At 46.8% G+C, this 24,983-nt stretch overlaps 1 protein-coding gene across 6 annotated transcripts in view; it reads right to left on the bottom strand.

Moving 5' to 3' along the window:
- TXNDC16 (thioredoxin domain containing 16) overlaps positions 1-24,983 on the bottom strand; it is a 46,954-nt gene that overhangs the window by 8,441 nt on the left and 13,530 nt on the right. For 4 of the 6 annotated variants that reach the window (XM_021401022.1, XM_021401021.1, XM_021401023.1 and 1 more), the window contains 12 exons: positions 24,516-24,590; positions 24,052-24,173; positions 23,799-23,889; positions 22,103-22,259; positions 20,738-20,904; positions 19,351-19,414; positions 17,829-17,970; positions 16,587-16,733; positions 14,182-14,241; positions 6,821-6,989; positions 6,046-6,182; positions 782-866 (listed from right to left, as the gene is read on the bottom strand). In XM_021401022.1, coding sequence (XP_021256697.1) covers positions 782-866; positions 6,046-6,182; positions 6,821-6,989; positions 14,182-14,241; positions 16,587-16,733; positions 17,829-17,970; positions 19,351-19,414; positions 20,738-20,904; positions 22,103-22,259; positions 23,799-23,889; positions 24,052-24,173; positions 24,516-24,590 — 1,416 coding nt within the window. The remainder of the gene's footprint in view (positions 1-781; positions 867-6,045; positions 6,183-6,820; positions 6,990-14,181; positions 14,242-16,586; positions 16,734-17,828; positions 17,971-19,350; positions 19,415-20,737; positions 20,905-22,102; positions 22,260-23,798; positions 23,890-24,051; positions 24,174-24,515; positions 24,591-24,983) is intronic. The other 2 variants (XM_021401026.1, XM_021401025.1) reach the window with 2 other exon arrangements.

The raw sequence follows: 24,983 nt of genomic DNA on the forward strand, positions 1-24,983 counted from the left end.
AGATGATCCCATTAGCTCCAATTTGGCTTAAACTTAAGGCTGCAATTTCCAGCACCTAGCCACAATTCCTACACTGGTAGCCAAGAACTCCTTGGGAGAAAGCCTGCCAGCAGCCATGAGCAGCACACAGACTCTCTTTTGGTTATTATTTGCAAATGGGGTCAACTACCAGAGCAAGACTCAAATTTACACCTCTGGCTTTGCATCAGCCCCCCTACACTTCCCTTCCTCACCCACCACCTCAGCACTTTTGCAGCATCAGAGCAGGGAAGACAGAAACAGAAGGTGCAGAGAAGGCAGAAATAGGCAGAAAAACAGCAAGACTGCATTTCTTCTCAAAGAAAAGAGAAGGGCGGAACTCTTTTTTCCTTCCTCACACTTTGATCCCAGCTAGAAGATAACATTTTTTCCAGCCTGTTTTTTTCCCCATATAAGTTTGGTCCTGTTTTTACGGGGAACCCAACAGATGCATGAGGGACTGGCAGGGCTAGAGGACTGAAAATACCCAGGGGGAACCTGAACAACAGAAAGGGAGCTGACAGTTCATAACAACGGGGTTGAACAGGTCGCCTGTGGAAGAGCTGCAAATCAGCAGCCCAGCCACAGCTCCATCTCTCTTTGGCAGAATCCTGAACAATCTTGCTACTGGACTAAGTCACTTGGAGATGTTTGGGTTGCTGGTAAACACTCAGCATGGGCAGAGACACTTTGCTTTAGGGAGTAGCTTTCACTAAAATGCAAGTCCGTTTGAATTGTCACCAAGGTAAAAAAAACAACTTACAAAGCCAAGACATCATCTTCGAAATACATCCCTGTTGTTACGTGTCCACTTAAGATGCTTCCTGCCTCTGTGAAGGCTTCCCTGACTGCAAAAAAGATGAAGAATCATAAATAAGCAATTGAAAGACAAGTGTCAGCTTCCTTCTGGAAATCAAATCACCACATCTGCATGTGTAACACCCTCCCACAGCAAACTGTCAGCTGTGAACAAAAATATGATTAGCAGCTGATGAGAAATGGATGCATTTCGTGGCCACAGGCTACACTAGGGAGGAGCTGGCAGCAACTGAAAAGATGAGAAGGAAAGAGTTCCTATTATGAGAGCAGCATTTGCTCTTTAGCCACCAGCACCGAGTTTCCAGGATCTGCATGACAGAGATACTGATGGAAAGTGAAATGCCCTTGAGAACTTAAAGACCATAAGTGTTCTTAGAAACAGGAGACCAATTAAAAGGCTAAATAGAAATCTTATAAATCACGGTGACCTTTTGGAAATGACTGCTGCAGTAGTGTTAAGTGGCCAGCAAATAAACCCAATCTCTCCCTCAAGTGTCTTTTGGTCTTGTCCGGCTCTTCCAAACAGGAATCCTCCTATTACAATCATCAAGGGTCCAAAGCCTAACTACTTTGAAGGCACACTGTGCACTACTGCTCCTTGCAGCTGTAAGGAGAGCTGCTGAGAGATTGAGAGCAGAGCCCCAGAAGGAAGCCAGCTCCGGAGCTGGTTTATGACCTTAAAAATCATCCTCAGTTTCAGGTGACTAGATCTGTGGAAGAGACAAACTTTGTGAGAATATGCAAGCCGTAGTGTGTGAGCTTGTAAAACACACTAGGTAAAGATCAGAGAGAAAAAAACAAACAAAAAAAAACCCTGCCTAAGTAGGATGAAAATGGGGCACATTCCAGTTCTCCCACACTTTCTATATCAAGCAGCTGAAGACAACAAAAAAGGCTCTTTTCGTTTACGGAAGAGTGAGAGATCTCATGTTAGAGAAGTTAGGTTTTCCCAAGAGTTAAAGTTACAATTCAGATACAGCTCTGATATATGTTGCTCCATCATTTGAACAGAATCTTATTCAGACATTATTTGCTGTCCCTTGCAATGTAGATCATCATACCAGAACTGGCCAACCCAGACACTTGGGACCAGTGACTCAGACCTCAATAAACTGAAGCTGGCTCAAAACTCTTCACTTTTTTGTTTTTGGGCCTCTGCCTTTCCAGCAAAACTCAAGCATATTTTTCATTGTGATCCCCTGGAAACACAAGGACTACAAGCTTTTCTTTATACTGTTTTCCAAACAGAAGCTTGGATCCTTAAAGGAATGGCTCATTGAGAGTTCAGACGCTGCAAGAAACAGCACATGCCACACTGCTTGTGACACAGGTTGGCCAGTTAGGCTTGTGATGTCAAGAAAATCAGGGTCTGACACTGGATTTCAGATTCACTTGGTCGTCGGTCGCTTGATTTTGTCAGTGCTGACACAACCACCCAAACAACCAGCTGGTGAGGAATACTGAGAGCTTCCCTCTGACAGCTTCACCAACACACCCTCTGCAAACTTCACGGCCCAGCTACAGGAGAAAAGGCCATGAGGAAGACTGCGAGCTCTGTGAGGCACAGAAGGACCCAGAGTGATACACAAAGAGCAGGATTAAATCCAAACATCCTCAGGAGAGCACTTCCATTGGCATTTAACTTGAAACACTCACTTGAGACGTAAGTAAGCATGTGCTCAAGTGCTGCCCTGGAGAGGCCTTGGCTGCAGGAATTCTCTCCTAAATCAGGACAACATTCAGCACAATCCAGGCTCGCTGCTGCTGAGATCTTCTCTGCCTGTCACTCTCCACTTTGCACTTCCTTCCTCCTGCAGTTCCAAAATTGTCAGCATTTTGGGGGCTATTTATCTGTGACAGACCCGCTGTCCCACACAGCAGCCTCATAGTTCTGTGCAAGAAACCCTAAATGCACACAGTTCCATGGCAGATACAAAGCGCTCCCAAAAATGCTATTTCTCCTGAAAATTATATAAGGCTGTAGATTACCTAGTACTTCGGGGGTTTTTTTATTGAGTGAAAATTTGAAGCTAAGGCGCTTTCTTCCTTTTGCTGGTGTTCACTGTGTCCGGCTGATTCTGCTGAGTGACAGTGGAGAGACGCCACGAGATCTCAAATAAAGTGAATGGGGATCAATTATTCACCATTTCTTCTAAGGCAATATCCAGCAGCCAACAGAATGCTTGGGCATCAGTTACTGGAAAACAGGAAATACACAGCCATGCGTAAAATCTTCCACGGACTAAAGTCACTGCCAAGGCATGCAGTGTATACCAGGCAGAGATTCTGATTATGCCACCAGAAGCCATTAGATACAAAGCAGGAGTGAGATTTCTAGACTAAGGAAGACCCTGAACTGGTGATTTCTGGAGTCTAGTTCCATGCTGCCAGGGAGAAAAAATCCCTCTGAACATGTAATTCTTTTCCTAAATGCCTGCTGTTGCCATGCTGGAGAGAAGATACGGGTCACGCTGGTCTTATCTTTATTCTGCCCCGACATAAGTCTGATCATGAGTTTGTGTTTAAGTGAGCAGTCTGTACTCAGACAAAGCCCCACACACAACTCAAAGGGGCAGCAGAAATCAGAAGCAGCCCCCCCACCCCGTTCCCAAAGTGCTGCAGGGGACACGGGGGACAATCAGCTGATGTTCAGTGCTTGGTTTACACCGATGCTTGGCAAGCCCTACAACGCTACCAGAAATCTGAGGAGCACAGGTGTATTCTTAAACAACTGCTGCACATCTTAGGAACACAGCTTTAATTCCATGTATGTTTCTGAGTAGCAAATCATAGAATCATAGAATAGAATCATAGAATTGCTCAGGTTGGAAAGGACCTTCAAGATCATCAAGTCCAACCGCAACCGAACCATACTGCTCTAACAACCCACCACTAAATCATGTCCCCGAGCACCACATCCAAACAAACCCCTGTAAGTTCTCCCAGTTTCCAGAAAAAAAATGCTCATTCTTTGCCCTAGTAATACTGCGTATCTCTTTGCAATCCGTTTTAATTACGATGTTTCTGATGAGACTCTTTTAGCTCAGACCCACTGAAGAGTTTCTTAATATAGTTTTCACATTAAGTGCTGGAAAAAATCCAGAGCTTCATCTAACTGGACATCTCGTTGCTCTATTTCAGTTAACTGGAAATGACAATGACGTGACACGCTGCTGATTCAGGTAAGAGTAGGAATTTTTGCCACGAGAAAATAATTCTAAAAACTTCCAGAGAAGTCTGCAGGCTGTTAAGGACAGCAGTGCGGTTTCCCTGATTCCTGGTCTGGGTTTGGTGCCAGAACAGCTGGCTCCAAATTTCTGCTCCCTCAGATTATCCTGCATGACACTCGACTATCCCTCAGGTTACACGCTGAGAAAGCATCCCGTATTTCATCTCCTTTGGCATCTGTGGCTGAGTTACCCAGATTGCAGATGCCATTCCATTTTGCAGGCTGAGGATGCCCCAAGGGAAGAGGAAATCTTGTGGGCTCCACACAGAGCTGTTTGGAAACCTCCAAGACTCTTGTTTCCAAAGACAGTGCAGGTCTAGAAGCAAAGTCACACAAGGAAACAGTCGGAGCTCACTGGGCCATTTGGATCCAGGCAGGTTCCCTGCAGAGAACTCGTCTCACAGTCCACGTGCTGTCTGCAATCCTGTCCTCTGGGCCAACGCAGGCACCACGACTGCAGAGAATGGAATACGTGGAATAAAAGGAAGATTCTGGAGCTCAGCTGATGAAAACTAGGGACAAATGTTTTGAAGTTTTTTCGGGACCAGTAAGATTTTCTGCTAAATTTAACACTTAGATACAGGCCCTCTAGAAGAAGGAAGGCGTGCTAGATGTTAGCTGGCTTGCTGAACAAAGCCCTAAATGTTTACTGGTTGGTTCCAGACATTTTATTTTGTCCTTATCTCTGAGCATACTGGATTCCCTCTGAACCTCCTCCTGCGACTAAGAGCTTTATTGCATTTAACCAAAGTTTACAGGCACACCAGGGCTTCAACATGAAAAACAGTCTGAAATGTTGATCTTGACAGAGCTCATAAAAAACACCCCCCTTTTTAGTGCAGCAATTCCTAGAGGTAGGTGGTAACTTAGAGGCTGCGGGGTTGGAAGATCCTCGCTGTCCACTGTGGATCAGACTGAAGCATCAAATGATGTCCCCTTTCCAGACTGACTTTATTCCTTCTTCCTTGTCAACATGTTTGACTGCAGCATTTGAATGAACAAGAGCACTCTATGTAACAGACAGGAGAGGCACGGCGCCTCCAAGTTTCAGCCCCTCTGCATTCCTAGCATTAACCAGGACTACACTGACCAAGAGTATCATGCGAGATCAATTCAAATAAGCTCAGAATACTCCTTCCAGCCATTTGCTTAGCATTTATAGCCGAGGCCAACCACTGCAGAAGCTGTACACACCTATTTCAAAGTCCAAAGAAGGATTTCAAACACTTGCTAGCATGTCATTCCTGTCTGATGCAAGAACTTTGCATTTTACATTATTGCTACTTTGCTTTGCTTTTTTCTTTTTTTCTTTTTATTTCAGATTGCGTGTTGGTTGCAAGAATTGAGACTCCCACCTTTGAAGAGGAGGAGTCAGCGAGGTAACTACCAATGCAAAAGTTGAAAGGGCTTGCTTTAAGAAAGCTTGCTATGAAAAGGCTGATGAGTCTGGGCTTGTTCAGTCAGAGGCTGAGAAGAGATTTGGGAGCAGCCTACGACTTCTTTGAAGGGGACTTATGAGTTTGATGACAAACTCTTCATGGTAAGGGGCAGGAAATACTACAGGGACAACAGACACAAATTGTGGCTAAGTAAATTCAGCTGGGGCATTTGTGAAAACACTTCTTTGCACAGACAGCTGTGCAGCCCTGGGACAGGTCATCCTTAGAACTGCTGTTTCGTACTGGTCCAAGCACAACGTCTCCAAGACCTGTCAGGGTTGTCACATGCTACCACAGTGGATATAGTAAACATGTCCACAGCTGCTGGCTGACAACTGAACGTCCCCCGAGTCAGAATATAGACCTTAGGTCCCACATATGAATATTCTGCTTACAAAATCCAAGAAAGGTGGTGCCAGGCAGGCTTTGACGCGAGCAAACATGATTGGTTCTTCAGAGAAAATGAAACACGGAGAACTTCCCAAGCATCTGGAATCAGGAATTAAATTTAGATGCTTAAGCCATAAATATCACACTCACCTTTACTCGTGGCTGTGCTGAATACCCCTAGAACCAAGGAGTGCTGATAGGATGACAGCTCAGATGGAAGCTCTCCTCTTAAATACTGTTCTGCTTCATCCATCGTTGCCAGCTTCAGAGGGCAGGAAACTCGGCTCCTATTGAAAGACAGAGAAACAGCATGGGCAGCCTTCTTCTTCACTTTTGGGATGAAGGGACAAAATCCACGTAACAACTCTGCCCTAACCCAATGTGATAGCCATTTCAACTCAACAGAGAAAAAAATCAGCTGCCTCTGGGGAGGAAGGGCAACATCGAGCCACCAAAAGGCACCGGGACTGGCTGTGGTGAAGAGAATAGCCCTGTGCCAAACCAGCTGCTCTGAGATCCTTTCCACACACCGGACAGTCTGGCACCGCTCAGCTAAACTGCAGAGATCGCTTGGTTTAGACTAAGGGGTTGGCTGTGCTTCCAATAAAACCAAAGAGGGTTTTGCCATTCATATAATGACCTTAGGACCATACGCCATTCCTGGACTGAGATTCACATTAAAAATAACTGAGAAGGAATTCTGTAGAGAGGAAAAGTGACAACAGATGGATGTATTGCCCAAGACTAGATGTTTTTGAAAAAGAAAAGCACAGAAAGTTATAAAACTAATTTCCAAATCAGGTCTACAACCAGATCCGACATTTTTCCAGAAAGGAATTCCATTACACAGGCCATGAAGTATCCAGAACATCATCTGGTAGATGTGCCAATCTTACTGTGTGGGGACTCATTAACAGACACTTACAACATGATGAAGCTGGTCAGTTCTTCAGTTCCCAGCATGCCATCGTACGTTATTGGTTGCTCTCCCTTCTTGTAAATTTTTATGGTAGGAAACTGAGTGACATTCTCCATTGTGCAAACACCAGGCCAGTCCCAGCAGTTTACTCGAGAGAGCAAAATCCCCTGAGTTCCTAGAATGGAAAACAAACACATATAAATAGTATGAAAAAAACACAGAGAAAGTGAAATGCTTGAAAAAGGGAGCTATGTGAGCTTTTTTGGATGTTATTGCATATATTTGTATGAACACCACTAGAACTCTTGTTTGCTTTGGTGTGTATCCTACTGAGCTGGATCCTAACACACTGCACGTACATGGAGCAAGTCCAGGTGGGCTACCACTGAAAAGTTACTTGATCATTCCTGGAGTGAAATGCTGCTCCGTGTAGGCAATATGTCAAAATCCAGTCCCAAAATAAGCAATCCCTTTGAGCCCATGCTATTTCCCTCTTGAAATTACTCATGGACATGCCTTACAGCTTTGAATATAATAGCAACTGTTTCTAGCCTACTAATGCACTAAATATTCCAGCAGGATTAAAACAATAGACCACGGAGAGATCGAACTCAGGGAAGTGGTAGGTTTCACTTCTCAGAAAGAAAAACCCAGAGACATTCACATCTGGCTGCAATGAAACCCTAAGGAAAACATCCAGGAGTATATATGGAAGTAAGAACAGGTGCTGGAAATACTTTAGGAATAAGGCTAAGACAAAGAAACCAGACAGGCCCTTGCTTACAGGAGGAAAAGAAGCAAAATAAAGCTTGGCATGAAAGAGGCTGATGAAGCCAGGGAGGAACAACCCCAGACACCACCACATGCTGGTGGGCACCCAGCTAGAAAGCAGCTCTGCAGAAGAGGACCTGGGGGTGCTGGTGGGCAACAAGTCAAACAAGACCAGTCCTATGCTGCTTCTGCTAAGAAGGCCAATGGCATCCTGGGCTGTATTACACAAAGCAGGTCAAATGAGGTCATCCTTCCCTCTGCTCTGCACTGGTGAGGCTGCACCTGGAGTTCTGAGTCCAGTTCTCAGCTCCTCAGTGCATGAAAGACTTGGGCATACCGGAGAGAGTCCACCAACGGGGCACAAAATGATTAAGGGACTGGAGCCCCTCTCCTCTAAGAAAAGACAGAGAGAGCTGGGGCCGCTCAGCCTGGAGACAAGGAGGCTCATGGAGGATCCATCCATGCCCATAAGCACCTAAAGGGAGGGTGCAGAGGACGGAGCCAGGCTCGGTTCAGTGGTGCCCAGTGCCAGTAAAAGAGGCAATAGGGAAAAGATGGAACAGAGGAGGATCCTGATGACCTCCAGAGATCCTTTCCAATCTAAACCATTCCATCATTCAAGTAGCTATTTTACCTAAAACATGGAGCTAAATACGCAGTGAGCAGTTAAAGGTCACATAAGCAAACTGCAATTCAATCTGGCAATCTGATGGCTTTCACTCTATTGTACCTATGCAAGTTGCTCATCTCCAAGCCACTAGCAGGTACTTTTAGGCCCCTAAGTAAGAGGCTGGGATCTCACAAGTAGGGAACTGGGAAAGGAAGAGAGCTTGGGAACTACAGAGCAGTCAGTCCGACTCCGATTCCTCGGACAAGCATTAAAAAAGCCTTTTAAGGGCCTCATCAACGTGATAAAAAAAGATCTATAAGCAGTGAAAGCAGATGAATGTTGTTCTCCTGCATACTTTCCATGAACGCAAGACACTCCGTAACGTCCAAGACGCCTGCGAATTCAGCATGTCCCTATCAGCTGTCCTTTCATCTGCAGGCTGGGTGAAAGTCAGCACATGCTGCTGCTAGTCCAGTGCTCAGCATGTGCTAGCTGGCCAGCAGGTGATGTGATCACTGGCTTCACTAGCCACTACCTCTGGGCTGGCTGCCTCGCCTAACCTGCCTCTTAGCTACTTGCAGGCTTGACCAACGACAGCAGGGCTGCGTACAGTCCTCAGGCCATACGTCGTTCATGCCCACTGCAGGAATTCAGTATCTCGGAGATCTTAATGCCTTTGCTAAATTTGTTTGAACGAGATTCAACAGTTAGATGGGAAGGATGGGATGAAACGCTGAGACGAAGGCACGCGTGGAGGCAGATCATTGCAAGGTGTTCTGCCCTTCAGAAACCAGGGCAAGGGCAGACGATGAGGATTGCTCAAGAAGAGTACAGCAGATCAAAGCAACCAGCCTTTCTTCTCTGTCTGCCCTGGGTTTGATTCTGATCGCTACTTTCACTAGAGGCCTGGGTGATAGAAAAAAACACATACATCCAATCCACCAATGATCCGAGGCTCAGAGGGGCAGAAAGATTCGAAGGGCAAAGTGTAAATAAAAGCAACATTCTGCAATGAGGAACAGGATGCACATATATCATTAGTGCTGCAGATAAGGGGAAAGCTCACCCTTGGATGAACTCTTAACAGCAGCTGCAAAAGAAGGAAGGAAAAGGACGCTCTTGTATTTTTTTCTGTTGCAGAGCCCATCAAGCCTTCACGCAAGCTGGAAAACACATTTTTGAAAGGTGCAAGCAGATGAGAGAAAATCTGAGCAAGAGAGGAGTTTAGAAGCCATGTCTCCTGAGGAAAAGTGGTGTTTCTTTCAAACAGAAATTGCCTGGGAAACAATAAAGTCTAAGAAGATGCAAAGCCTGCCCCAGAGGTGACGGTGAGATTTCTCTCTGTTGCCAGCTGGGAAAGGACAAGCAACAATTCATTCCCAGGCAGAGAGGCTCGATCAAGTATTAAAATAAGCTCCTGAGAACCAAGCAAGTCTTAGGCAGAACGGCTACTGAAGGGTTTCAGTCACAAGTTAAAATTTCTGCCATGGATTGGCAAGGCACCCCAAAGACACAGGTGGAGACACAAGTGACCTCTCTGTGATTTCCCATTCCAAAGCTCTGTGTCCTTGACAGCTCCCCAGGCCATTTCATACAGCCCTCTTTTGAGGTTCTGCTTTGCAGCTCTTCCACAGGAGGAGTTCACCGCTGTTCTGCCTTGTGTCAAATGTATGGATAGAAGAAGCAAGTAGCAGCACAGAGCTACTGGTCTGCAATTCCACTCAGGCCGTCCAGAGTTGTCAAAACACTCCAAGAGAGCAGAAATGGTTTGTGTCATTCTCCAGGCTGCGAAATAACATCTCAATTTAAAAGCCTGCCCTGGGATTTATTTCACACCTCTGATCCGGTGTGGCTGGTTCTCATCAACTGTTACCACATAATTTTGTGTCTTGCCCAACTCAGAATAAAAAATGGCATGCAAACAGAGCTTTGATGTCTTGTTAAAACTGCAAGGCTTCTCTAAGGTTCCCCCAATGGGATTTTAAGTATTTGGATACCACCTTGGGGGATTATGTACCAAAAGTGACCGAGATCCCCAAGGAAGCTCCAGCTGGCCTGAGGAATGCTTTGTACGGAATGATCACTCTGCCATCCCAAGCTGCACTATGTTATTAATTACCAAACACACAGCAGTTTCAGGAGTTGAGTAATTCAGCAAAAGACAGCACAGCCCTGTGGTCATTGTTGATCTGCTGGATGGGATGAAAGTTGAAAGAGAAACATGGGATACTTCCATTCTATGATTCTAGGTGCTATTCAAACTGGCAACAGAGAGAACTTCTGTGTTAAGGGTCTTCTAAAACCAGGACAAGACAATCAATGAAGGCTAGAAGGGACAGAGCAGGATAGGCAAAAAATCAAGACTCTCTTAAGCAGCTTAAGCTAGGAGAGCAGGACTGGCATTTTCAACTTTGAGAGCTGGTCCGAAGCCTACAAGATGAAAGAGAAATTATATGTGAAGTGCTGCACTGCAAGAGGAGGAATCCAGTACAGAAAGGGAAGTGACTACCTGGACAGCATCACTGCAGGAAAGCATACAAGGGAATCTCACAGCCCACCAGCTATCCATGTCTTACACATGTCATGTATGTGATAACAGAAAATGAATGGCATTTGGTGTTCTGGCAGATCCAGGGACAGAGGGTCCCTCTCAGGCTACACCACAGCTTTGGGTATGAAAGCAGAGTTTAAAAGGGATTTGACACTCTGGTCTCCTCTCTCTGGTGACAGCAATAGGACCTGAGGGAACGGCACGGAGCTGCATCGGGGAGGGTCAGGTTGGGGGTTAGGAAAAGGTCCTTCTCTGGAGGATGGTCAGGACTGGAACAGGCTCCTCAGGGCAGTGGTCACAGCCCAAGTTCAAGGAACATTTGGACAGTGCTCTCAGAATACAGGGTTGGGTTTTGGGTGGCTTTGTGGAGCCAGGAGTTGGACTCAGTGATTTTTTGTGGGTCCTTTGCAACTCAGAATATCCTATGACTCGGTTCTGTGTGCTAAATCACGCAGGTGATTTTCATAAGTTAGAACTACAACTTCAGATCCCTGTCTTTGAAAGTCATTGGTCAGGAAGACCCCACAGGCATCAGAAGAAGGAAGCAAAATTGTTTTTCAGCTCAGTTTTTCAGCATATTGCTCTTCTTTTGTGTTAGTTTCCTCCCACCTTTGCAAAAAGGGCCAATGACACATCCAAGAAATACAATGACCCTCTCACACCTTCACATCCTTCTGCTGCAAGGGTGCTGCTTTCATAAATTTACGTTTTACACACAAAAACAAGAGCTGCCCTAGATAGCCTCAGTGGCAGAGAGAATGGCATGCTCTTGCTGCAAGAGCAGAAAACGTGCTCTTTTCAGCAAGACAAAGATGCTTCTCTTGATCTCTTGTTAGATTGGATCTCCTAACAAAGAGAAAACACCCGGTGGGCTGTTACCTTCATTTGGTGATGATCTGCTGACCGCTTGTTACTGGATGATTCATGGGGTCATCCCAGCCTCCAGCCTCCTCTGCACCTTTACGCTTTATTTCAGATGGGCTATTCTCGGTGCCATTTTCCATGGAAAATTGGCATCAAAAGTGAGACCTCATCCTGCATCTCAAAACGTGCTTCTAGCGCAGGTGACTCATGCCTCAAACAGCTGATCTTGGCTTCTGAGCCCTTGGGAAGGGTTCCACCTCGAACAGCAGATACCTGTACTTTAGGGGGGAGCTGAGAAATTGTCCCAAAGCCATAACCCATGTTTAATTCTCACCGTCCTGCATAGCTCAAGCTCTTCTTCCCGATCCAGACTTCTGCCCCTTGCACTGGTTTACCTTCCTGATTGCCTTGCCCAACCCTGCATCACTCTCTTCCTAACCCCAAATCCAGCTCTGGATCCTCTGACACTGACTCCTACTTGGGAGTTCACAGATTCAGACTTCCATCAGGCTATGCCCCCTGCACTGGAATGTTCACAAATGATATGGCTTCTGCTCTCAGTCTGATCTCCTATAACTCTTGGCTTCTTTAACCTCTTGACTCCAGCGCACCCTAATTACTAGGCCTGAGACACCCTCATCCTGGCCATAAAAAAGAGCCTGGAAATTCCCATCCTTTTAGGACTTCCAGGTCCCCAGTAGACATCTTTGTAACTAAGTCTCTCCCAGCAGCAGAGAGAAAATCACATCTTGCAGGAAACTCGCTCCAGTTTCACAAAAGCAACCATTCTCCATCCTCTCCAAGGCCACACCAGGGAGAACTGACTGGAGTCATTCCATATGTCACATCTGGCCTGGGAGTCTTCAGTTGGACCTCACTGATCACAGAGGAAAGGCCTTGACCTCAGTCAGTTCATAATCTTTGCTGAGAATCTGCCTATGGCTGCATCCATGTACTGAGATTGTTATCAAATGGTTAAAGAAACAGATGGTGAGAGCCTCGCCTCACACAGCAGCCCCGGTTTGGCCACTGACTCAAGAAGAGGCAAGGTTTCATCCCCTGCCTCTCCCAGTTTGCTACTCTAGCTGGTTCGACAGCTGGAAAGTCTAAAGAAACCCCAAATCATCAATAACCATAACCCCTCTAACAACAACAACCCTCCCAGAGTTTTCCGGTTTATTTCTGGGACGTCAGTTCAGATCAAAGCTGATGATGACGTTCTTCTTATGAAAATTAGTAAAGCAGAACCACTTCCCTCCAAATGACAGCGCTGTCCTCAGCGTTCCCAGGAGGGTTTCTTGCAAGCAACCACTTCCCAGAAAATCGTCTGGGTCCTCTACACACTCTATACATTTCCCTTTGCTGAGAGCTCAGCCTGAATCCTGCCTGAAGTTTGCAGGAAAAGGTGTCCAGTTCCAGGGGAGTGCATCCAGTAGGGGAAATCAGCCTTGATGCAGAAGACAAAGACAAAGAATGCACCAGCTACCTCCAGGGGTGCAAGAACAGCTCAGACTTAGATCTACTCAACTTCCTCACTGTGCTGAAATGAAGGGGATGAAGACACTGCTTACCCCCGGTAGTCAGAGGGAGGAACAGGCATCTCTAGAAGAGACTGAGCCCATATAAGCCTGCTAGCAGTGCAGAGGAACCCACCTCTTTCCACTGACTATAGAGGGGGATAGGACTGAAGCCCTGAATCAAGCTGAATAGTTACTTAGAGTGCTCAGGAAATATCACAGGCACTCTTGAAGGACCAGTCCCTCCTGTCTTTACTAGTGGATTACCTGATGTCTGTTGTCTTCAAATGTTACTGATTCTTTGCTGTCATCTATTATTTATGGTGTTCTGTGGTTGGCTGTGAGACTTCCCATGTAATTAACCCAGTCTACAGGCCCTGAAGGCATAGTCATTTTAAATTCTTTCTCTGACACCATCCTGCCCCATGGATCTGGGCCTGCCCACACCTGTCTGTTACGCTTCTACCAAAGCCTGGGCCAATTACCACTCTGCTACAGATCAAATACCCACGTCGTGATTTCCAAAAGCAGGAGGCTTGATGTACCACCCCTCCCCTGCAAACATCGATTTGGCTCTCAAGCCTCATGCTGTGCAGCATGCAGGCTGAGCAGAACCAACAGGCTCCTGTTTCCCTGATGCAGGCTATGGTGCCTGCTGCTGGACCCTCTACCTTCAAAGCCCATGCTGTATCTCTCACTGCTTCTGGTGTCGAAATGACTGTGCCCATCAACATCACAGTCTCAGCTGAAGGGTGGTTTGGGCAGCTGGTGTGTACCAGTTTACACCAACAGCACCAGGTGACTGCACAAGGTTGCACTGCCAGTCCCATGACTTTATAGAAGCACAAAGGGACTGCAAATATTGCTAGAGAAACAAATTCTCTTCTTAAGCAATTTAACGTAGGAACGCCCTCTGTAAGAGTTTGGGAACTAAAAATGAGTATATCCTGGGTGAGAGAGCAAGACACCACCAATATCTTCCCAGTTTTCTGGTGTGTACTGTCAGGGCAGATGCAGACCAGCTGTACAAGCACTCAGACCCGTGGCACCTTACCTTTCAGGTGATCAGCCACCTCTGTGTAAGACTGTAGCACTGCCAGGGACACTGCCTCCCCTGAAACACAGAAGAGACGCAGCCCTGAGCTACATGCAGGTGACAAACCAACCCCACCATGTTCTTTGACAATGTTACATTATGATTTTCTGCATCCTATGGCGCTTGCAGCTCTGAAAGATTTTGAAAGAAATAAGGAAAATTGGACTTCATGTTTCTGCAACAGAGAGCAACTAGGTTCCCTAGGCTACCTCATGAAGTCACTCTCATTTTTCTTCTTGTCTCACATTTGTCTTGCAGGTAGAAAATTAGAAAAGCAAAAGTCCAGTCTGAACTCAACTTGGCTGCTGGGGTAAAAGAGAACAAAAAACTTTTTTACAAATATATTAACAGTAAGAGGAGGGCTAAGGAGAATTTTCATCCTTTACTGGATGCAGTGGGGAACATGACCACTGAGGATAAGGAAAAGGCTGAGGTTCTCAATGCCTTCTTTACGTCTGTCTTTAAAAGTCAGAACAGTTATCCTTGGAGTACTCTATCCCCTGACCTTGAAATCTCAGATGGGGAGCAGAATAAACCCTCCATGATTCAGGTGGAAACAGCTAGAGACACACTACTCCACCTGGACTGCCAAAAGTCCATGGGGACGGAGGGGATCCACCTGAGGGTGCTGAGGGAGCTGGCAGAGGTGATAGCCAAGCTGCTTTCCATCATCTACTGGCGTTCCTGGTCAACTGGAGAGGTCCCTGTGGATTGGAGGCTTGCCAGTGTGACTCTCATCTACAAGAAGGGTCGTTAAGGAGGATCTGGGGAACTACAGGCCCGTCAGCCTGACCTTGGTGCCAGGGAAGGTGATGGAGCAGATCATCTTGAGGGAGATCACATGGCACGTGTGGGATAGCCAGGGTATCAGGCCCAGCCGGCGTGGGTTCATGAAAGGCAGGTCCTGCTTGACCAACCTGATCTCCTTCTATGATCGAGTGACCCGTCTGGTGGATGAGGGAAAGGCTGTTGACATAGCCTACCTAGACTTCAGCAAAGCCTTTGACACTGTCACCCACAGCATTCTCCTGAAGAAGCTGCAGCCCTTGGCTTGGACGGGTACACTCTTTGCTGGGTAAGGAGCTGGCTGGAGTGCCAGGCCCAGAGAGTGGTGGGGAATGGAGTTACATCCAGCTGGCAACGGTCATGAGTGGTGTTCCCCAGGGGTTGGTACTGGGGCCTGTCCTGTTCATTACCTTTACTGATGACCTGGATGAGGGCATTGAGTGCACCCTCAGTCTGCAGATGACACCAAGGTGGCAGGAAGTGTTGATCTGCCTGGGGGTAGAGAGGCCCTACAGAGAGATCTGGACAGGCTGGATCTCTGGGCTGAAGCCAATGGGATGAGGTTCAACAAGACCAAGTGCCGGGTCCTGCACTTTGGCCGCAACAACCCCAGGCAACGCTACAGGCTTGGGGCAGAGCAGCTGGAAGACTGTGAGAAGAAACAGACCTGGGGGTATTGGTTGACACTTGGCTGAGCATGAGCCAGCAGTGTGCCCGGGTGGCCAAGAAGGCCAATGGCATCCTGGCTTGGATCACAAATAGTGTTGTCAGCAGGAGCAGGGAAGTGATCATCCCTTTGTACTCAGCCCTGGTGAGGCCCCACCTCGAGTACTGTGTCCAGTTTTGGGCCCCTCACTGCAAGAAAGACATTGAGGCCCCGGAGCGTGTTCAGAGGAGGGCGACGAAGCTGGTGAGGGGTCTGGAGCACAGGGCTGATGAGGAGCGGCTGAGGGAGCTGGGATTGTTCAGTCTGGAGAAGAGGAGGCTCAGGGGAGACCTCATCGCTCTCTATAACTACCTGAAGGGAGGTTGTAGTGAGCTGGGGGTCAGCCTCTTCTCTCTTGTAAATAGTGACAGGACGAGGGGGAATGGCCTCAAGTTGCACCAGGGGAGATTCAGGTTAGACATTAGGAAATAATTCTTCTCCAAGAGAGCAGTCAGGTGCTGGAATGGGCTGCCCAGGGAGGTGGTGGAGTCACGGTCCCTGGAGGTGTTGAGGGAACGTTTAGATGTTGTACCGAGGGACATGGTTTAGTGGGAAATATTGGTGACAGGGGAATGCTTGGTCTGGATGATCTTAGTGGTCTTTTCCAACCTTGGTGATTCTATGGTTCTATGATTTGGTCCCTGTAAAAGGGAGATGGAAAACCTATAAACACTGACGTACTTTATACTGAGAGATACCATCTTCAAAGAATATCAGCCAATGAAAGGAGCTGATTTAATCTGACTACTAACAGTGGGTGAGGGCCCATAGGACAGGATGCAGCACATATTTATCATTTAAACTTGTCTACAAGTGTGGATTACCACACTGTGGAAAGCGTAGTGAGCAGCACGAGCGCAGTCATACTCACAGCTGGCATAAAACAACACCACTGTTTGGGCAGCTTCCAGCATGGCAGAGTGGAAGGTGTCCTCTGTCAGGGTAAGGATCTGATCCAGGGGCAGCTCTCGCTTCTTGTCCCTGGAAACTGCTTCCACCACCTGATCATCCTGTACGTCTGCATGGAGAAAGGTATGAACACACAGGACACAGGAAACTGTAGCCCTCTGCCTGCAACCTCATTGGAACATTTTAGGAAGCCACCACCTCTCAGTGGACACATAGCAACTGTCAATTAGAGATTAAGTAATCACCTTACTGGGGGAATGGAAGGAACAGAGACAATCTCACTGATATACACACAAACTCATTAAAATGCTCCTATGCCACCTCACACCATTGCCCAGCTGTATTCTCCGAATTGAACACTATTCTTAAACATGTTGGATATTTGCTCTTCTGTGCTCCCGTGTCACTGTTTCTGCAAAACAAAAACAATTCTGTATGGAAAACAAATGTATTCAAGAAAGCATTGTAGGAGCCACTGTTTTCTCCCTGGGGAAAGCAAGTCTGAAACAGCTGTCACAAAAACACATCTCAAACCTTCCCAAAGGGACTAATAATTCTTATGCTTTTCTTCTGAAGCTAGAACAGAAGCTGGACCCAACCGAACATCCCTCATGCAGAATCTCTGCAACTGTTCCAATCGCAGCTGCTGATTTTTTTCCATGATGTTTGCCCTAAAAATTATGCCTGTCTGTCATGAAACTCCAGCGATCTGCAGAGAACGAAAGAGCCGATTTGTACAGTCATCATGTGACTGTGATAATCGTAGTGACAGAATGACAAAGTAGTTGAGGCTGGCAGGAACCTTGAGGCCAGCTGGTCCAACCCCTGCTCAAGCAGGGACACCCAGAGCAGGCTGCCCAGGCCCATGGCCGGTTGGCTTTTGAAGATGTCCAAAGAGAAGATTCCACAGCCTCTCTGGGCAACCCGTGCCAGTGCTCTGTCACCCACACAGTAAAAAAGCATTTCCTGATGGATCCTCTCGTGTTCCAGTTTGTGCCCACCACCTCTTGTCCTGGCACTGGGCAACACTGAAGACAGCCCGGCTCTGTCTTCTTTGCAACTTCCCTTCAAATGGATGGTTTGGTTTGCCATGGATTTGCAAGAGTATTCTCTAATGCTTTAATGTATGTCTGCATGTTTCTAGGAGTTGCTGATTGCATGTCCTATCTGGCGATAATCAGCTTTTCACTTTCTAGTTACGCACCTAGATTGTCATTCTCTTTTTCATCCTCATCTTCCTCATCTTCATCCTCATTCTCCTGGACTTGTTTAACCTTGCTCTTATCTTCCACCAGAGTTATAACTTCCTCAGTGTCTTCCAAGACCAGGTATTTGATTGGCACTCCCTAAAGAAAACAGGAACAAAACATCACCCTGTGTCTCTTCTGTCTGCAAATGAAACTCAAGGCTGATGGGGAATTCTAGTGGAGAAGGAGTTTAAAGTTCCCTCTCACCATCTAGCTTCTTATTTCTGGGGTATGTCAACAGATTCCTAAAGCTCCAAACAAGGAATGTGCTTCTTTGGCCGAGTTTCACCTGCACATTAGCTTTTTTCATTCCAGACTGCTATTTCCTTTTCAGGAAGTAATTGTGGCTATGTGGGATTTTGTGTCTGTAGCTGGAGTAGTGAAAGTGAACACCTGCTCCGCCTCCCAACATCTTAACACTGAGCCAGTGTGAGAAAAAACCCAGAGGCCAAACAGTGAATGAGGGAGCTAAGGTACAAGCATAAGGTCCACTCTGCTGCCTGCTCCCTAGCCTAGGTGGGTCAGGTTAGTCAGAGAAGCCCATTGTAGACTGGGAAAACACAAAGGAGGTCTTTTAGATCACGTAGCTCAACAAAGAAGAATGTTCCCAAGTGCAATGGACTGCCAACCCACGGAAAGAAAAGAGCAAAATTTATTTCTCAGAAATGAGACCGTGTCAGCTTAAAACCAGTTCTGGCACTGTCTCAAGAAGAGGCACTTCAGAGAAAACGAATTTTATAACGAACTGAGAGAAATGACAAGCTGTTGGCACCTCCCATTGGTTCCAAGAGGAGAAACACCACGCACATCTCTCACCAGGTCAGGGGAAGCCCTCAGGGGACGCTCAGATTCAGGTCTGATCGTGCACCTTTGCAGTCACAAGTGTGACAGCTTAAGTAATTCGGGGCAATGTCTGTTCCCTGACATTTGTTGCCTCACAAGCTGGATCAGGTCCCTCCAGAGTTTAGCTCATCTTGATCAGACTCTTTTAATTTAGGCCCTGCCCTTTTCCCAGATCACTACCGGAGGCATTGGGTTACATCAGTTCAGCACAGACCTTTGGTTGTTTGCTTTCTTGGCTCCTAGTTTCATGCTCGTTTCCTCTTTCATCTTTTGAACTCCTTTCCTAAGGGGCCAAGGGCCTTCAGAAGTCCAAATCTTATGGGAATTTACACTTGCACTACTACCTTAGGTAGTTCACAACCTTGCATTGCCTTAACGTGAAATAGGGAGCTCACTCTCTGATTAGAACCCAAAATAAACACTTCCATTTATTTCCTGTAAGCAGGCACAATTCCTCTGCCGCATCAAGCTCAGGCAGTTCCAAACACATGCATGCAGCTATGGAAAGACACCTCCCCGTGAGCTTCTGTGAAGGCTGTCTAATAACAAGAGGCAAGCAACACCTTAATATGCTCTCAAGAGCAGCATGTCCAGTTAGGGAAATAAGGGTTTGTACAATAAAGAAGTCCATCAAACCTCATCCGGTGTTTTGAGAGCGACGTTTGACCACAGCAGAATGTTCAAATCCACACGGTCCCTCCCAAAATACAAAGTGAACATTAGATGGTGCGATGATATGCAGGGTTGCATGCTCTGCAGCCCGCCTGTCTGACAATTACATCTCTCCCCTCTGCACCACATCCCCACAGAGCCACGCTTCTGGGCCCCAGAGTACTCACGCGGGAACTCGGTCCACCTGAACTAAGTAGGTGATGGAGAAATATGTTCCAAGTGACCTGGCGGGACTAACACCACGTGTGCTGCACAACATGCCTATTTCCCGAGGGCTCTGAATTCCCTTTCTGTGATTCACATCTTTGCTCACACATCAGTAACCACATCCCAGCGCAGCTGCTCTGATGGCAGACTCTAGCTCACATGTAAATGCAGCCAAGAAGTGCCTCTGCACAAGGAGATACCACGATGGCGGAAGGCCAGAAGACAGCCCACACCCATCCTTCCCATCCTTCCTCCTTCCTTCACTGCACTGCTGCCAGCAGCACAGGCACAGAGCAGACATGCCAGCTCACGGTCCCAACCCACAGCTGCTGGATCCCCCTCCAAAGCTTGAAATAGAGGAGGGGGCAACCACTCACAGGAACGTGAGTTTCTGACTTGTCACGAGCTGCAGGTTTCTCATGCATGCAGCCTGACTCTCTCCAGGCACAGCTCTGCTACAGGCCAGCCATGTAGCAGGTGTGCATGCCTCCAGGTGCTCTGGGAACATCTGCAAACACAAGAAGCACATGGAGGCTCCGAGCCCTACTTATGGGAAGGCCACAGCCAAGATGGGCTGTGGAGAGGACACAAGGCAGGATCTGCTGTATGCAGGCCCCTTCCGAGCCAGTGAAACCAACAGATCTTCACTGCTCAGCCATAAGTGTCTCTCTCCTATCCCCATGAGAGGCAAACTTGTTGCCTAACTCTGGTATCTCTCTCTAATTGAGGAGATACTGCTTAAGGAGCAGAAAACCAACCCAACACTCGTGAATACACACATTAGCACTCAGAGTTCGTGCCCTTTATTGGATTTCCTTCTGTCCTTAATTTAAGGGCAAAATACAAGCTTTTTGTCTATGCTTTCCAAGTTCCCTTTCTGAAGTTTCTCTTAATCTATTTTTCTACTTCTAAATCAGCAACAGACTCAAATATTTCTACACTTCCAGACAGTCTGAAACCAAACTTGCCTGATTCTGGAGAAGTCCTCAAATATGACATCTTCTCACAGGATCTAACTGGGTTTTACTGCTTCTCATACAAATCAGAGTAAGCCCTCTGACTTGTGTTGTGCAGTGAACAAGCTCAGAAACAGCACAGGAAAAAAAAAAAACAGAGAATCTTCCAAACACTGGAAAGCAAATACCTGGACAAAATGGCAACTCCTGCTTTCCCCAGGAGTTTCCAGGCCAAAAACTCTGCTGTTCTCCTGTCTGCCTCGTAGGTTTCTTTCTGGCTGAGGATAAACACAAGTGGTAGCCCAAGCTGTAAGTGAACAGTGGAAACTTTCTCTGGGTCCTCAGCAACTTCAGTCTGGAAAAGATACACGGTTATACTGCAACATATCTCCACACATTGGAACATACTTTAGCTCTTTTCCACCCAGATGTCTATTTCAACAGAATTCCTTTGAATTTGTTGCTGAAATTGGTCAGCGAGTTCAAAAGTAATTGGAAAGGAAAGCATAGAAGTCTCATTTTTTGAGGAAAACTGCCGGAAAAACCAGTCACCAGACTGTCATCAGTTTAAAAATTGTTGGAAATTGACATTAAGAGCCAGGAAATACTTCCTCACTGAACCTAGGAGAGGGTTCATAGCCCGCAATTTCTAAGGCCAGCAGGTGACCTGGAAGGCTGATCTCCTGCACAGCCCAAGCCACCGTGTTCTCTGCAGTCACAGAAATAAGGATACTCACCAGAAAAAGCCTCCAGCTCTGATTCGAAAACATCCATTGAAGTAGAACCAACACAACCCTGGTTAAACAGTTCTAACCTTTCACGATCCTCTCTGGGCATTAGTATGCATGTTCTTTGTGACCTAGCAACTCCTGATATCAAATTTCCATTAATTACTATTTGTCTGGCAGTCATTCCCGGGGGCAGTTTGAAAACCCTGACTGTCAAATACAAGAGCTGGCCTCCTTTCCTTTTCTTTCTTTGACATGCTGCCTCATTGTAACATAGAGCTGCTTAATGAGGTGCCTTCTCTCCACAAGCCTCAGCCAGGAGGCCGGCTGAAGGAGGCACTTTGCAGCTCATCTACTCATTCTTTCTGCTGGGCAAAGTTGTCACAAGTGGGAACCAGAGCCCTGCTGAAGTTCACTGCCCCATGACAGACAGTGCTGTCTGTCTCCTCCGGGTGCTGAGCCTCCTGTGAGGAATCCAGAAGTCCCAGCAAAGTCAAAGGCACGCCTCCACCCCATTTTGAACAAAGCACAATTCTACTCATATTGCTTACACATTACCACAGGAGCACACGTAGGCCTGGGGATTCCTGAAAAGGAGGACCAGGCAAACTTAGCAGTGTAATGGAGCGTTGCTCAGATCCAGGCTGAGGCCTGTTCTTCGCCTGAACTCAGCCTGGGAGCTTTACCATTAACTTACTGGAGAAGGGGCAGATTCTCACGCTCTGCCTTGTCCTCTGCTCACACCTCCCTCATCCTCACATCTGCCCCAGCTGCCCTCACGCTGCCCAGCCTGCGTGAGTGCATCACTTCTCCTTCCCGTCATACCACAAGAGGAGCTCCCATGAGTTTGAGGTGTCTGTGGATGTTTAGCACCGTCAGATCCTGCTCCAAGGCTGTCCTCCTGCAGGGCTGTGCCAGGTCTGTGGCCTGCTGGCAATGGCAGAACAACAGCCGGGCAGATGATACATCTGGCTGGTTGCTGCTGTGAGAGAGAAAACAAAAATCACACGGAGCTAGTAATCCACCACAGGGTTTTAAAACACCCTGACAGAATGAGAGTTCTGCTGCCATGTTTTACAAGGCAGATGATCCTCCAGTTCAGGGTGTGACTGGTTCATGGGACTTCAAGAGCCCTGCTACCAACAGGTACACTTGTGTCCAGGCACTGTTCAGAATTATGTTCACTGTCAAATGAAGACTCAGGCTTACCGAGCACAAATGACCTCAATCTAGGAACAGTTGTGTCAGCTTGAAAAGGACACAAAATAAAGCTTTTTTCAATCTGACCTGCCCTGCTACTCCAGCAAGGACCCTAGCAGGAGAAGGACAACTAGAATACAAGTTTATTCATGTCTTTTACCTCACTGATGACATCTTACATACTGCATATGGAATATTTCACCTTTTGAACAGCATTGGTTTTGGCTATCCCAAGGGAAGCAGTGAAATCAAGTTCCCTACGTGGCTCCTTGGCTTGTGGTTTCCAGTACCAGTACCTGCAGTGGTGTTAGCCTGTGGGTCAGCTTTGGGAGGTCCTCTGCATTCATTCCACCGTCTCTAAAATAGGGATCACCTTTATTTGTAAAGGGCTTTAAGATCTCTCTATGGAAGAGTGAGGTGCTGCATTAAGACACCAAAGCCTGACGGCTGTTCCCTCTGCTTTTGGAAGGATGAACCACATCCTGTCCGAATGACAACCATGCCACCTAGTGGCTGCCACAAAACGCCATCCCTGATCACGATCCAGCAAGAATGGGATGTGAAAACAATCTAAGTGCTGTATGTATAAATGCTTTGCTGAATATACAGCATGCTATCTGATACTCCCACTTTCCTTTCCCTCTTCTAGCTTCCTGACTTCAGGATATCATGCCAGCAGCAACTTGCATTAGAATCGCAGAATCATAGAATCAACAAGATGGTTTGGGTTGGAAGGAACTTTAAAACCCACCCAGCCCCAACCCCTGCCATGGACTGGTTGTCCCCCACCAGATCAGGCTGCCCAGGGCCCCATCCAGCCCGGCTTTGAATGCCTCCAGGAACTGGGCATCCATGGCTTCTCTGAGCAGCCTGTGCCATGGCCTCACTGCCTTCTGAGAAAAGAATTTCCTTCTTACATCTACCTCATCCTTAGTTGTTATCCTACTATCATCCCAGGCAGGCTCTTTTACCTTGAGATGCAAAATGCATATGCAGGCTTTGATTTCGTTGACATTCAAGGGGGTTGAGATTAGTCAACACTGCCAGCTGGATGGAAAGAAGATTTCTAAATACCCTTCAGTAACCCAAGCTGCTCTTTCACTGGATATGATCTGTCTCATTCTCTACCTCAGCAAGAGGCCAGCAATGAGCCTAATGTGTAACAGGCCTGGCAACATTTAGACACTTTAAAACTCAGGCTAAGAGGTTCACTTCTAATGAAAGTGAGTTTTCTCTCACATAAGCCAGCAAGGACGCCCAGCCAAGATTTGACGTGACCATCTGAGAAACCAAGAGAAGAGCAAGCAGTGTTTGGACATACCCAGCATCCTTCAACAGTGTCGCCTCAGTTGTCAGAACAAACTGGTGGACAGTTCCATAGACAAAAGCCACCTCCATCACAGCTCTGTGCTCTGCAAAGAGAAAAGCACGACTAACTCACTGCTGCAGCTCACTCCGGATTTCCCCTTTAAACCTTTCAATTCTCCACTTGCAGGATTCTTTAAAAACTCTCTTCCACCTTAGTAAACAGGGCTCTGGAAGGAGAGCAAAGGTGCAAAGCTAAGTGTTAATACCTGCTGTTCCCGTAGCTGGTACATATGCGAAGACCATGTTTGATTTCCCTTTCAGTGCATTTTCTATGTTCTGAAGATCCATCAGCGTTTCAACATATTTAACTTCGTTAAATAGCAGGGCACTGAGAAGCCAAAAAACTCATTAGCAACTGTTTTCTTTTAAGAGAAAAGAAGCAGCTACGTAACCATGACCGGAAAAAAATACAAAGGTAAAACTCCAGCTTCTTGCTTGCAGATGCAAGATTAACAGCCAAACACAGCTGCCCAGATGTGTACTGGTGAGTCACCATCTGAAGGGCACAGATTTAACAGGGTCAAACCAGACCAAAGTGAGAAGCAGCCTGCTGCTCAGCTGAAAGCAAGCTCAGGAATATGTGGAGTTTCTATTTATGCGGAACTTCCTATCAACAAGTAAAAAAAATGAAAAGTAAATGATTTCACAGATGAATCTGGTCTGTACTTACAAGAGAACATTAGCAACAATGGAGTTCACATCAAACAAGGCATCAGTGGGGAATTCTCTGATCAGCACGTTACCTCTGGGGAAGGAAGAAAGAGTATCAGCAAAGAAACCATGAAGGATTAGCTACACAAACTAAAGTCATTTCTACTGTGTTGAACAACTCCTGATATCTGCTGGAAAGAAGATGTCAGAACTGAACCTGGGGAGTTCCTAGGACTAGCAGAGACTCCCTCCTCCTCTGTCATGCACAACCGTCAATGAGAACTGAGCACATCAGGTTTGAAAAAGCCCTCTACTTGATACATGGGAAAGCTTCCAGCTCACAGTCCAGAGAGGGATCAAGAACTAAACATTCCCATCTAAGGTAGATGAGCTAATCACACCAATAGGAAGAGCACCAAAGAATGTTTCTTTCTTGGACGAGATCCAAAACTTAGCACACTGATTGCAGCCCTGAGGGACCTGGTAG

This window comes from Numida meleagris, chromosome 6, assembly GCF_002078875.1.
Source record: "Numida meleagris isolate 19003 breed g44 Domestic line chromosome 6, NumMel1.0, whole genome shotgun sequence".
In the NCBI taxonomy this organism is placed as follows: domain Eukaryota; kingdom Metazoa; phylum Chordata; class Aves; order Galliformes; family Numididae; genus Numida; species Numida meleagris.